The sequence below is a fragment of the Elephantulus edwardii genome, unplaced genomic scaffold (assembly GCF_000299155.1).
Source record: "Elephantulus edwardii isolate Elephantulus edwardi_28Jun2011 unplaced genomic scaffold, EleEdw1.0 scaffold00092, whole genome shotgun sequence".
NCBI classification, from domain to species: domain Eukaryota; kingdom Metazoa; phylum Chordata; class Mammalia; order Macroscelidea; family Macroscelididae; genus Elephantulus; species Elephantulus edwardii.
Window position 1 is genome coordinate 12,490,795 of NW_006399842.1, and position 12,871 is coordinate 12,503,665.

Sequence of the window (12,871 nt, forward strand, 5' to 3'; positions counted from 1 at the left end):
TTCCTTGGAGAGGGACATGATGCTGGGAAGGGTGGAGGGTTGGCAAAGGAGAGGAAGACTCTCGACCAGGTGGATTGAAATGGTCACTGCAGCAATGGGCTTTAGTGTGTCAGAAAGTATGAAGATGGCAATGGATATGACTGGGTTCGGATCTGTCATTCATTCATAGGCTTGCTACAGTTAGTACTCAACTCAACAGCACCTAACAAAACAACACTTTCAATGATCCAGGAAGCATCAAAAGAAGATAGAGGGAATTTACAGAATCACTGTATCAAAAAGAATTAGCCAACACTGAAATATTTCAGGAAGTATCATATGATCATGAGACAACTGTAATGAAGGAAGAAGTTCAAGCTGCACTGAAGGCACTGGCAAAAGATAAAACCCCAAGAATCAATGGATACCAATGGACATGTTTCAAATGATAGCAGCCCTGGACATGCTCACCAGTCTATGCTATAAAGCTGTAGGACATCTGCTGCCTAGCTGAGATCCATATTTATTTCCATTCCCAAGAAAGGTGATCTAATAGAATGTGGAAATTATCAAACAATAACAATATCACATGCAAGTAAAATACTGTTGAAAATAATTGGAAAACAGGCAGAACAGTACATAGAGAGGCAGCTGCTAGAAGTTCAAGTAGGATTTATAAGAGGCTGTGGCACCAGTAATATCAGTGCTGGTACAAGATGGATTCTGGCTGAAAGCAAGAGTATAGCAGAAGAATGGTCTATTTGTGTTTTACTGACTAAGCAAAGGCATATGACAGTGTGGATCCTAATTATGACTAGCACTGAGAAAAATGGGAATCCCAGAACATTTAACTGTGCTTCTGTGAAACCTAGACCAAGAAACTGTTGTGCAAACAGAGCAAGAAAACATTTTATTGTTTAAAACGAATAAAAGTCTGTGCCAGGGTTATCTTTTCTCTGTACTTATTCAATCTGTATACTGAACAAATTATTAGACAAGGTAGACTCTGATGAAGAATAAGGCTTCGGGATTGGAAGAAAACTTGTCGATAACATTTGTTATGCAGATGACACAATCCTGACTGTGGAAAAGTGAAGACGACCTGAAGCATTTACATCTCAATATCAAGAAAACAAAAATTCTCATCACTAGACCAATAGGTATCATGACAGATGGATGGGGAAAGTCTGCTGTTAGGACCTCTCCAAAGTACTGAAGAGCAATGGTGTCATTCTGGAGACTAGGGTGTGCCTGATACAGACCTTGGTCTTTGCAATCACTTGCTATACATCAGAGAGTTGGACAATGACTAGGGAGGATAGAAGGAGAATTGATGCCTTTGACCTGTGGTGTTGGAGAAGAGTATTGAATATACTCTGGACTGCTAAGAAAAAGAACGGGTTCATCCTGGCGAGGGTTAAACCAGATTGTTCCCTGGAGGCAAGGATTCTGAAGCTTCATCTGAGGGACCAGTCCTTGGAGAAGGATGTCAAGCTTGCGAGGGTAGAGGGACAGCGCAGGTGAGGAAGACCCTCTATGAGGTGATTCAATGACTGGGATAATGGGGATAAGAGTGTCGGAGACAGGGAGATTGGCACAGGACAGAGCAGGGTTTAAGGCTGTTGTACACAGGGTCACTATGAATTGTAGGTGACTCGATGGCACATAACAACATCATCATCAACAACTTCATCTCACTTGGATCCATCATGAACACCTATGGTACCAGCAGTCAGGAAATCAGGAGATGTTCTGTATTGGGAAAGTCTGTAGTCAGGGAGCTTTCCAAATTATTGAGGAGCAATGATGTTAGTTTGAGAACTAAGGTGTGCCTGATTTAGGCCATGAACTTTTCAATCACTTGCTAGGCTGCTGAGAGCTGGAAAATGAACAAAAATGACAGAAGAATTTATGCCTTTGAACTGTGGTGTAGGAGAAGAGTATTAACTATTCCAAGGACTGCCAAAAGAACAAAGAGATATGTCCTGGAGAGTGCTCCTTGAAGGCAAAGATGATAAAGCTTCATCCCACATACTTTGTTCATGTTACTAGGAGAGGCTATTTCTTGGAGAGGGACATCATACTTTGGATGGCAGAATTACGATGAATAAGAGGACAACTTTCAACCAGGTGGACTGACATGGTGAGAATGGCACAGGATAGGCCAGGGTTCCGATCTGTTGTTCATAAGGTCACTATGAGTCATACTCGACTTGATAGCATCTAACAACAACAACAAGCAGCAACATTTTAGGCAGCTCTGGGGGCTTAGGAGTAAGGAACTGCACAGCCAACCCAAAGGCATGCAGTTCAAATCCACGAGCTGCTCCTTGGGAGAAAGATGGACAACGTCCTCTCAAGCCATTTAAAGTCTCTAAAAACCCTCAGTTTTGACTTAACGATAATAAGTGAATTGAAGTAGTATAAGGAGTTTCACGAATTGGATAGCAAATAGTTGCATGTTAATCTGCTTCTCACGTTAATTTAAGCAGTTTAAATTCACCAGCCATTTCACTTCATAAAAACGAAGCAGTCTCCTTCTATTAAGACTTACAGCCTCGGAAGCTCAATGGAGGATCATTGTGACTCAGAACTGACTCAACAGCGGTGGGGTCAGCAGCACTTTGGAGCAAGGCTTCGGGGCCCAATAATCACGTGCTCAGAACCAGCCACAAGTCCAGCGGTGGAAGTCCACCAGCCGTTCTCCAGGAGGAAGATGTGATATCTGCTCCCCAAAATTATTACAGGCTTCGAAACCCTTTGGGGCTGTGCAACTCTGTCATACTGAGTCACTGTGAGTCGGAATACACTCAACAGTAAAACGTTTTTGATCAAGCAACACACTGGAGAGCCGGGGTGGCACAGTGTCTAAGTACTCAATCGCTAACCGTCAGAGATTTGAACCCCCAGCCGTTCCAGGAGTGAAGGGCTGTGCCAGTGTGCTTCCATTAAGATTACGGTCTTACAAAGTCTATGGGAAGTTCCACTCTGTCCTGCAGGATTGCTGTGAGTCAGAAATGGTCTGTCTGGTTTGGAGAACACGTTGAAAGATGTTGTAGTATCACCATTTTGCAGATAAATAAATAGAAGTACGAGGGGGTTAAGACACTGAGGTTCTCTCCTTTTTTTTTTGGTCTCCACAGCACACTTTATCACCTGATAACGAGTTCATTTTACACTCCTCACTTATCCCCATGGTTGGGTTCCAAAGATCAGGTTGTTAGGTGAAAATAACCGTTCTGTGAAAACAGAGGATGATTACATCAGAACACGGAATGTAGGCTAACTCAGTCATTATGTAACTGCCACCCACTCAGCAAATCACAGCCCAGTCAACAAGACACAGAACCTTCAGCATTATAACCAGCATTACTCTGGCTTCACACCTCAGGGATCATTACTGTCTGATGTAGTGTTAATGCACGAAATATTCAGATGGTAGATTTTTCATTATTATCATAAAGCACAAAAATTTATGTCTGCTAACAATAGAACTGATAAGAAATAAAAACCCATTGCCAGTGGGTCTCTTCCAACTCATGACCATCATCCATGGGGTTTGTGAGGCTATAAACCTTCACAGAAGGAATCTATCTTTCTGCCAGAGCGGCTGGTGGCTTCAAATCACTGGCCTTCTCGTTAGCAGCCCAATATGTTACACTCAATGCCACCAACTCAAGAGAGGAGTAAAATTCAAACTCATTGCCATCAAGTTGAAACCGATTGATAGAGCACCCTCTGGCTGGTTTTCAGATGCAATAAGTCAGGAGGGAGGAGCCTGTCCATCTTTCTGTCACAGAGTAGCTGGTGGAGTCAAACAACCCACCAGTGGGTTGGCAGTGCAACTCTGTATCCAAAGACTGCCAGAGCTCGCTAGGTGAAGAATATTGTTGTAAGGTGGCCTCAAGTATGACCCGCAGAGATCTATGAAAAACCAATGTGAACACTGTCCTACCCCATGTCAGCCTCCCAATTTCTGACACACTAGAGCCCATTGTCATAGTCAACATGCCTACCCATCAGGTCGAGGGTTGTCTTTTCTTTCGTCAGCCCTCCACCTTCCTAAGCATGATGACCTGCTCCAAGGCATAACCTCTCCTAGCAACGTGCCCAAAGTATGTGGGATGAAGCATCACCATCCTTGCCTCCAAGGAGCACTCTGGCTGCACCTTCTCTAAGACATGTATCTGTTTGCCCTTTTGGCAGTCTCCATGGGATCTTTCTTCAGCACTCTTCTGCGAGACCACAGCTCAAAGGCATCAATTCTCCTTAGTCATTGTCCAGCAATGAAGAAAGTAAAGAATAGGTGTACTTATTAGGTTCCATCCACACCCACTAGAACATCAGCTCCACAAGGGTGGAGATTCTGGTTTTGCTCACTGCTATTCAATTAAGAAGCCTGACAGAACAACAACCAGTACGTGGCTGCTAACTGAAAGGTGAGTGGTTCAAAGCACCAGCCTTAAAGCCTGGCAATACACTCCTGTAGAGATGACAACCTAGGAAACATTATGGGCAGTTTTCATCCGTCCTAAAAGGTCACTGCAAGTCGGGATGGATTACGGACAGTTCCAGTCCCATGCACACATGCCATCACTGAAAGTCAACTCAAAGCACAACACTAACACCAGGGTCTCCAGAACCCTGTGCCCAGCTCAGCTTAGGCATTCAACACATAGAGTAAGACGAGGCCATATGTTCATCTCCACCCTCCTCTCCTGCTCTTGTGAGGGTCTAGCCACCATCCGCCTACTAAGTGAGCTCTGGCTGCAGTTGTGCTTCTTGATTTGCAACCTGCACACCAAGCCGTCATTAACCTCAAGTGCTAGGATCACTGATTGTGTAAAATCAACCCGGCTGGCTTACTGGGAAGCAAACCAAACCACATCTGGTTGTTTCTTAGGCTCTGAAGACACAACCTCTCCTTGTCCCCCTCAACTTAACACTAATTCCTTAGCAGCCCAAGCTGTTGGTTTTGGGAGTTAGCCAGCGGCCCGCCAGAGAAGTAACCAAATCAAGTGTTCGGGGCCAAGAGGAAGGCAATGGGATGAAAGTGGGCCCTGCTGTAACAACAGGGCTTGCTGGGCGTGAAGCCCCATGTCAGATGGTAGGGGTCCTTCAAGGTCATTCCTGACAAGGACCATCAGCATAAAACTAATATTAGGGATCCTCAGGACCTTTAATTCCCTATCTCAAGGAGGAACTAGTTGAGTTCTAACACTTTCCAACATGCCTATGACTTTAAACCCCTCCAGTCAATGCAAACCCAGGACCAGGCTCAAATCCACCAGTGCATTGGCTATGGCCTCCTCCAGTGTTTTCTTGACAGTCAATACACATAATCCACTGCTAGCATGTGGCCCCAGAGCCTATTTCAGATTTTATGAACATGCCCTGGAGAACCATTTCTTGTCTGTCTCTTGCCTTCTTCCTGGCCCCATAACCCCAGATAAAGTCATTCAGTGGCTCTGCTCAGCTCTGCCTGATGGAAAAGTAGGCGCAGCATCAAAGCTAATGCTTTCTAAGTTCTTACCTGCGCCACCTGTGGTAGGCGCTAACTCCTTAGTCCTTTCGGCCATCTCTCTCTTCTTTCTTTGCCAACAATAGCTCAGTTTAACTTTGGGGAACCGCCTGACCCCCCACATCTCCTGACAATTCCAAGAGTGAAAAAATGACTCTGGTCTGGCTGATAAGAGTACTCCATACTCCTGGCAGGAGAGATTGGGTTGGGGGATGAGCACATGACTCATGCTGGGCCAACAGGATCATCTCTGGGACTTCTGCTCGAGCTATCAGGAAAAGGGCCTTTACTAGCAGTAAGGATCAGGTGTGCTAAGTATTGTGGAAGATTTTTTTTTTTAAATAAAATCAACACACAGGAAAGCACAGATAGCAGGGAAGGCGCTGAAGACAGGAGAACAGGGTAGGAGAGAAACAGAAGTTGGTCATTTGATTCTTGATGTAACTGAGCTCTGAATCCAACACCTCCCTGGACTTTGCAGCTGTGTAAGATTCATTTCTATTCCTACTGTTGTTATGTGCCGCTGCATCGACTAAGACTCACAGCAACCCTATGAACAACGGTTCTGAACCCTGCCGTACCCTAAGCCAACCTTACCATCTCCGACATACCTGACCCCATTGCCCAGTACAGTTAAATGTGTTAAATCCATGTCATCTAGGGTCTTCCTCTCTTGTGCTGGCCATCTACCCTTTCAAGCATAATGTCCTTCTCCAAGACAAGCACCTCCTGACAATATGCCCAAAGTACATGTATGGGATAGGGTTTTGAAACTAGTTTTGCAACCAGTTTGGGTTCAATCTCTAAAATATTCCCTCCAAATATTACAACTCTCATCCTACTGAATCCTCACAACAGCTCTTTTCGAAGTAAGAACTATTATCTCAAATGCACAGAAAAGGACACTGATGCAGAGAGCAGCTGAAGAACTCGCACTTATCCAATAAGGTCCCCCAAAGAGCTGTACGCCTCTGGGAGGTCCCACTGACACTGAATTCTGGAACATGATGGGACTAGCCCCCCTTAAAGCTTACAATGCAGCAGTGGAGTCAAGATCCATGCCAGGTCTTTCTGCTCAGCTTCTTCTGCTTTAGCCCTAAGTTACGCCCAACTTGCGCAGTCAATGGCCAGGTCAGGAATGAAGCATCCACAGGTTCCAGTCACAGGTGTCCACAAAGCGTTCCAGAGGTGCTAGAAAACACTCAGATGGTCTGGGGACATGTAGGAACAATCCATCCTTTCAGGTGGTGAGGAAGGTGAGGACTAGACTGAGGTACTGAAGAGACATGAAGCCGAGAGAGAGGGGCAGGATGGGACTGGGGAGGGGAAGCTCACCTGCCTGCTGTGCTTCTCTTTCCAGCTGCACTGGCTCCGTCAGCCTGCAAACAAAACACAAAACATCTGCATGAGCCCAGTGGAAAGACACACAGATTCTACCCCGACAGCCCACCAAGCTCCCGCCGCTCCCCAGCCTGTGGATAGAGCGGTGAGCAGGCTACCTGCCTCCTACCCCATTCTTTCAGGTGGGAAGAGTCTGTCCCCAGTGGTAAGAGGAAATCAAGGCACGCTGCTATCTGCTTGGCCCTTTAAATCCTGCTGTACACCCAGTGCCAACACAAACCCAGCAACCGCAGCGCCCTGGGGACTCGGTGAAAAGTAAGTAACCAGCTAAATCTGGGATTGAATTGCACCATTTTTATTTTCAGCTGGGATTTCCAATAAAACAGTAGCTGCAGATTTATTCTTACCAACCAGAGGGGGGGAAATCCTATTATGTTAAAATATTCTGTCCCCCAACCTGACAAGCTGGCAAAGGCAAGAGAGTATCGGCCCTTTAATCTCCTTTATTTGGGTAGGTGGGGAGGGGGATAGGGAGATAATGCTGACCAAACGAAATTTTCTTAAATCATATAATTCTCGTTCAGATGGAGAGACTGAGGCCCTGGGAGAGGAAGAACCTGCTGGAATTGGCACGAGAACCCAAGGACAAATATCTGGGATTCTGACTCTAGGCCTGCACTCAGGGGAGCTCAGTGAAGAGGTGAGCAGACAGCAGATGGGGCAAGAACGTGAGAGAGCACACCAAAGAAGACACCGGAGAATAGTGAGAATGGTTCAGGCCCAAAGTCTTGGGGCCATCGTGACTTTACAAAGATCATATGCATATGTTCTATATAGTTTGAAGCAGCCCTAGCAAGGTTTTGGGGGCCACAAGTAATCAAGAAAAATGATGTATGTAATAAAACATACGAATAATCGAAACCCCACTGCCATCAAGTCAATGGCAACTCATAGCAATCTTCTATTCTGTTTTCAAGGTTGTAAATCTTTACGAGAGAAGACTGTCACTCTTCTCCCGCCGAAAAGCGTGGTCTGGCTGGGGAATCTAAATCTCTAATTTTTCAGTTACTGTTGTTATGTGCTGTTGAGGTGGAACCAATACATCGCTGACCCTTCAGTTAGTCGTTACAGAGGCTGTAACCTGCACAGGAGAAGACTGCCCATCTTCCTCCTGTGGAACCGCTGGTGGGTTCGAACCATCTGCTTTTGGGTTGGCAGTATAACTTCTTCCCCTCTAGGCCACCAGAGCTCCCTGATCTTTCAGCTTGCAGCCTGATACTGCACCACTATACCATCAGGTTTCCAAAGCAAAATTAAAAAGACTGCAAGGAGACCAAGTAAATCCTGACTTACTGCAACTGTATGTACCTTCAAGTCTATTCCTACTCAACTGATGCTCCACTGGGTTTCCAAGGCTAAAAACCTTAGTGGGGGGAGACTGCCGGTCATTTTCCAAAGGAGCCAGTCAGTGGTGGATTGTAACTTTCCGTTCACAGATGGTACAAACCTTTTGTCTCAGACAAGGACCCTCTAGTTAATTCTACACAGGATGCAGATGATACGTAGCCTCATCTCCCTTCAGGCCAACTTCTGCTACTTTATCAATTAGGAAAAAGTTTTCACTATTAAAGCTTCTAAAATTCCTGGTTTTTTGTTGTTTTTTCTGTAGAGTCGGAACCTACCCATATCACCCTCTGGTGGTTTTTCAGAGTTAGTTAGTTAATCACATGGGAGGAGACTGCCTATCCTCTCGCAGAGCAGCTGGTGGCTTCAAACCGAGTGCCTTTGGGACTGCAGAGCAGATTCTTGCCACTAGGCCACCAGAGCTCACAGACAGCAGCAAATGGATAAAACAAACACAGGAGCAGCTGCTTTTAATGAGTGCTTACCAGAAGCTGAAAGCTGGTAAAACCTGAGGGAGGATTTTGAGTCAAACAATGGATACAGAAAAAAGCAAGAGTTTTTTGTTGATTTGTTGTCGTTGGGTTCTTGTTGTGGGGTTTGTTTGTTTTTTTTCTCTTCTTAATAAAAGGTCTGATTTCCAGCTTCTTTTACAAAATGGGATAGTACAGCAACACATCCAGTCCCATACACTGACAGGCAGGCAGAGAAGCGATGTGACACACAGGTCTCCACACTGCCCACTCCTTCTTGTCTTATACTTGGCACACCTGCCAGATCCCGTGGGCTACTACACTCACTTCCCTGGCTAACTTTCCATCAAGGATTAGTGGGTGGTCATTAAATATCTCGTTGTGTTTAAACCTCACACTAAGTACTCCCCCACCCTCTGTATCCCCACCTTTCAGGTGAAGACAAAAAAGGTAAAAAAAAAAAAAGCAGTGAAGTCTTCTTATCACAATTCTTGTTATTTACAAGCCCAAATAAATCTAAGGAACTCCAAACCCTGTCTTCCTCAGCAACAGAATGTTCTATCTCCTACCAACATTCAGGAGGACCAATCAGGAAACAAAGCAATGCTACATGGAGGTTTGCGAAGGAGAAATTAATGGAATGCTGGTGGATTGTTTTGGTGGAAAAAAAATCAAGAAAGCAGAAAATGCACTGGGACCGTTTCACTGGGAGCAAAAGAATCGGCTCTCTTCCAGCTTCTTTCTGACATCTTGCTTTCCTCCAAACTTCTATGTAAAGTAAGTAGGCAGAAGTTATTTTAATGTTCACATCACAAATGGCAGGGGGTGGGAACTCTGTCCTGCAGAGCTTAAAAACATTGTCAAATCCCAACTGATCTCTCACCTCCCAAACTTAATTCTGGGCACACATAACCTGGCATTCCAGACTCATTTTGAAAGTCTTTTACTTCCTTTTCTTTGACAATTTCACAGTGAGTTGACCAACTCCAGGAGAGCTCAAGCTGCCCAGGGCTGCAGATGGAGACAGAGATTCTCAGCCCCCGTAATAATCTCCCCCTTTGCTTCTATTTCATGAAGTTTTATGATTCTTGTGCATAAGCTGGTATCAACACTCATTTTTATTTTCTACCCATTTTTATTGAACAAAGACAAAATGCTAAACATATTCAAATAATTGTCTAAAAACCTCATTTTGCAAGGCTGTTATTGTTAGTTGCTGTCGAGTTGAGTATGACCCATAGCCATCCTATGAAGAACATAACTGAAACCTGTCCTATCCGGGGCCATCCTCACACCTCCTGACACATTAGAGCCCACTGCAGCAATGTCAATCCACCTGGTTGAAGGTCTTCCTCTCCTCTCTGACCTCTGTCTTGCTGAGCATCCAAGGACTAGCCCCTCCTAGCAACATGCCAAATTGTGTGAGTCAAAATTTCATCATTTTTGCCCCCAAAGAGCACTCTGGCTGCTGCACCCTCTCCAAGACATATTTGTTCTTATGGCAGTCCATGGGATGTTCAGTGCTCTTCTCCAACACCATACATAGCTCAAAGGCATCAATTCCTCTTCTGTCATCATTATACATTGTCCAGCTCTCAGGTGCATAGCAAGTGATCAGAAAGACTATGCTCTAAATCAAATACACCCTAGACCTCAAAAATGACATCATTTCTCCTCAATAATTTGGAGACATCGCTAACTGTAGATTTTCCCAGTGCAATATGTCTCCTGACTTCCTGATGGCTGGTACCAAGCGTGTTAATTGTGGATCCAAGTAAGATGAAGTTGTTGACTATTTTGATCTTCTCTCCATTTATCAGGATGTTGTCTATTCGTCCAGGTGGTAAGAATCTTTGTCTTCTTGACATTGAGATGCAATCCATATTGAAGGCTGCATTCTTTGATCTTCTGCAACAAGTACTTCAAGTCCTCCTCACTTTCAGCAAGCAAGGTTGCGTCACCTCCATAACACAGGTGAAATAGGTGGTGGCACAATAGAAGGAGGGCTACTATGGCTAGGTGTGAAAGGCCCGGTCCATTTGTCAGCAGATATGGAAAAGCCAGGGAGACAAGTTGTCTGGATAGCAGATTGAATAAGAGATGTGCACGCCTGCAGGTGTCAATTTCACAAAAATCCTGATCACAGCACTTAGGCCTGGAAGAGGTGTAGGTAAAAGCAAGGCTAGTCCTACAATAATGACAGAGGATGGGTCTGCAGCTGAGGTCACAGTGCGGACAGCATCGACTCTCAGTTGCAGAGATTTATATGGTCCCAGGCTATTTTTAACATCCTCACAAATACATTAAGGCGATCCCTTCTACATGAATTAGGTCACACTTCTGATGCACCAATTTCATATGACCAACTTATCTTCCACTACACCATTACCCACTGTAACACAATCTGTTTCTCAATTTGAACTGAACTGTAAAAGCAAAGGTGTGGAGTTCAAGTCTTGCCTTTTCCATTTTCTAGCTCTGTGAATTTAGGCAGGGTATCTGCCTCTCAAGGGTCAGGTATCTAAATGGGTGCTGTGATTATGTGTGATATGGTGCTTGCAATGAGGGGTGCACAGCTGGGAGAAAACAATTTTCCTCATCTGCAAAAGGTAAGTAAGAATAGGCCTATATCTCGCAGAATGTGCACGATAACAAAATAAAAAGGAAAATGAGTAAAAAGTACTATGCATCGGTGCAGGAGCAATAATTGATTTATGAACAAACCAATACAATTATGAAGGTCACTACTTATTGGACCAAGGAAACTGAGGCACTCACACACACACAAAAAAAAGACTTGAATAAGATTACACAACAAAGGAACAGCAGAGCTGATCTGGACTGGACCACACGTCTTCTTAGCATGCTTCAGGATCTGAACAGAATCTAATGCTATCAACTCAGCATCTCATTGGGTGTCCAGCAAACCACCACAGACATGAGAACTTCTCCAGTGGAGTCAGTAAGAATGTCATGAAATACAATAATGGACCCAAAGTATATATGCAGTAATTGTTCAAGAATGCTAGCTATTGTAATTGGAGAACCAACTCTGACATTGGACTATCTTCTCCTCAAGGATGTAGGTTCTTGACCAGGTTCTGTTTGGGTATCCTTGTGAACCACAGACTAGCTTTTTCCTTTCCCTGGACCTGAGATTTTCCATAGGTAAAAATAGGGTGGGGTCACAAGGTAGGGGGCCAAATCAAACCCTTTTCCTGCTTCCCTTGAACCTCTGTTACTTGTGATGAGCCAACCCAACCACAGGCAGACCTGTCTATGACAAATGAGGGTGGAGACTGAGCCCATGAAAGACCTTCCTTCTCCTTCTTGTGTGGTTGTGGTCTTTATCCAAGCCCCCCACCTCCCCATGATGGTACCTGCCCACCCTTCCCAGCCTCATTCATTCCTTATATGTCAGTGTCTCTTCAAGACCTGGGCAAAGCTATTTTTTGCTTCATTCAACCCTTCTCTCCCCTCCCAAATGAATGTTAAGTTGTTCTTTTCCATTCTCTTATTAAGGGCTTTCTTGGAAAGAAAATATTATTCCAAACCCAGAAATTTTATTTCTAAATTTGTGCAAATGTAAGTTGTAAGACATTAGCTGCATTTCACATTTTGTGCAAATGCCAGAAACAGGCAATTCGTGTGCTACGGGATGGGGGCTGGCCAATGATTTCGATAAAATAAACCCTTTTTTAATTTAAATGCTAATGCACTGAATTAAAATTTAATAACTGAGGAAATTGAAAAGCCGAGCAGGAATATTGGAAATAAATCCAAGCAGAAACAGCTGAAATTAAAAATTCTAGAGAGTGGGAGGATAGCAGCTAAGCTGTCTTATATGATTACATTTTTTTTTTTCCAGAATGAAGCAAAAAAAAAAAATATCCTATCTCTCGCTGGCTCTAGGGCAGTAAATCCACAGTGCTGTGATTTATTGCTCAATTTTCCTGAGGGAAAAAGGCTTTCTTTCATGCTGAAATATTTCATAAATTTCAAGCCAGCATAAATTCTTAATTTAAAAGTTATGGAGGTCACATTTAGTGCACTGGTACAGCTCCAAAATCTTAAAGGAATAGCAGCAACCAAAAAAAAAAAAAAAGGAGGGGGTAAAATTTGTTTTTTCTTTCTTTCTCTCTCTCTTTTTTTCCAT

The 12,871-nt window shown here is 44.2% G+C and overlaps 1 protein-coding gene across 1 annotated transcript in view; it reads right to left on the minus strand.

Moving 5' to 3' along the window:
• Positions 1-12,871, minus strand: part of ZNF618 (zinc finger protein 618) — a 226,180-nt gene that overhangs the window by 77,285 nt on the left and 136,024 nt on the right. Inside the window, exon 2 of the mRNA XM_006890719.1 lies at positions 6,836-6,879. Within this exon, the coding sequence (XP_006890781.1) occupies positions 6,836-6,879 (44 nt within the window). The remainder of the gene's footprint in view (positions 1-6,835; positions 6,880-12,871) is intronic.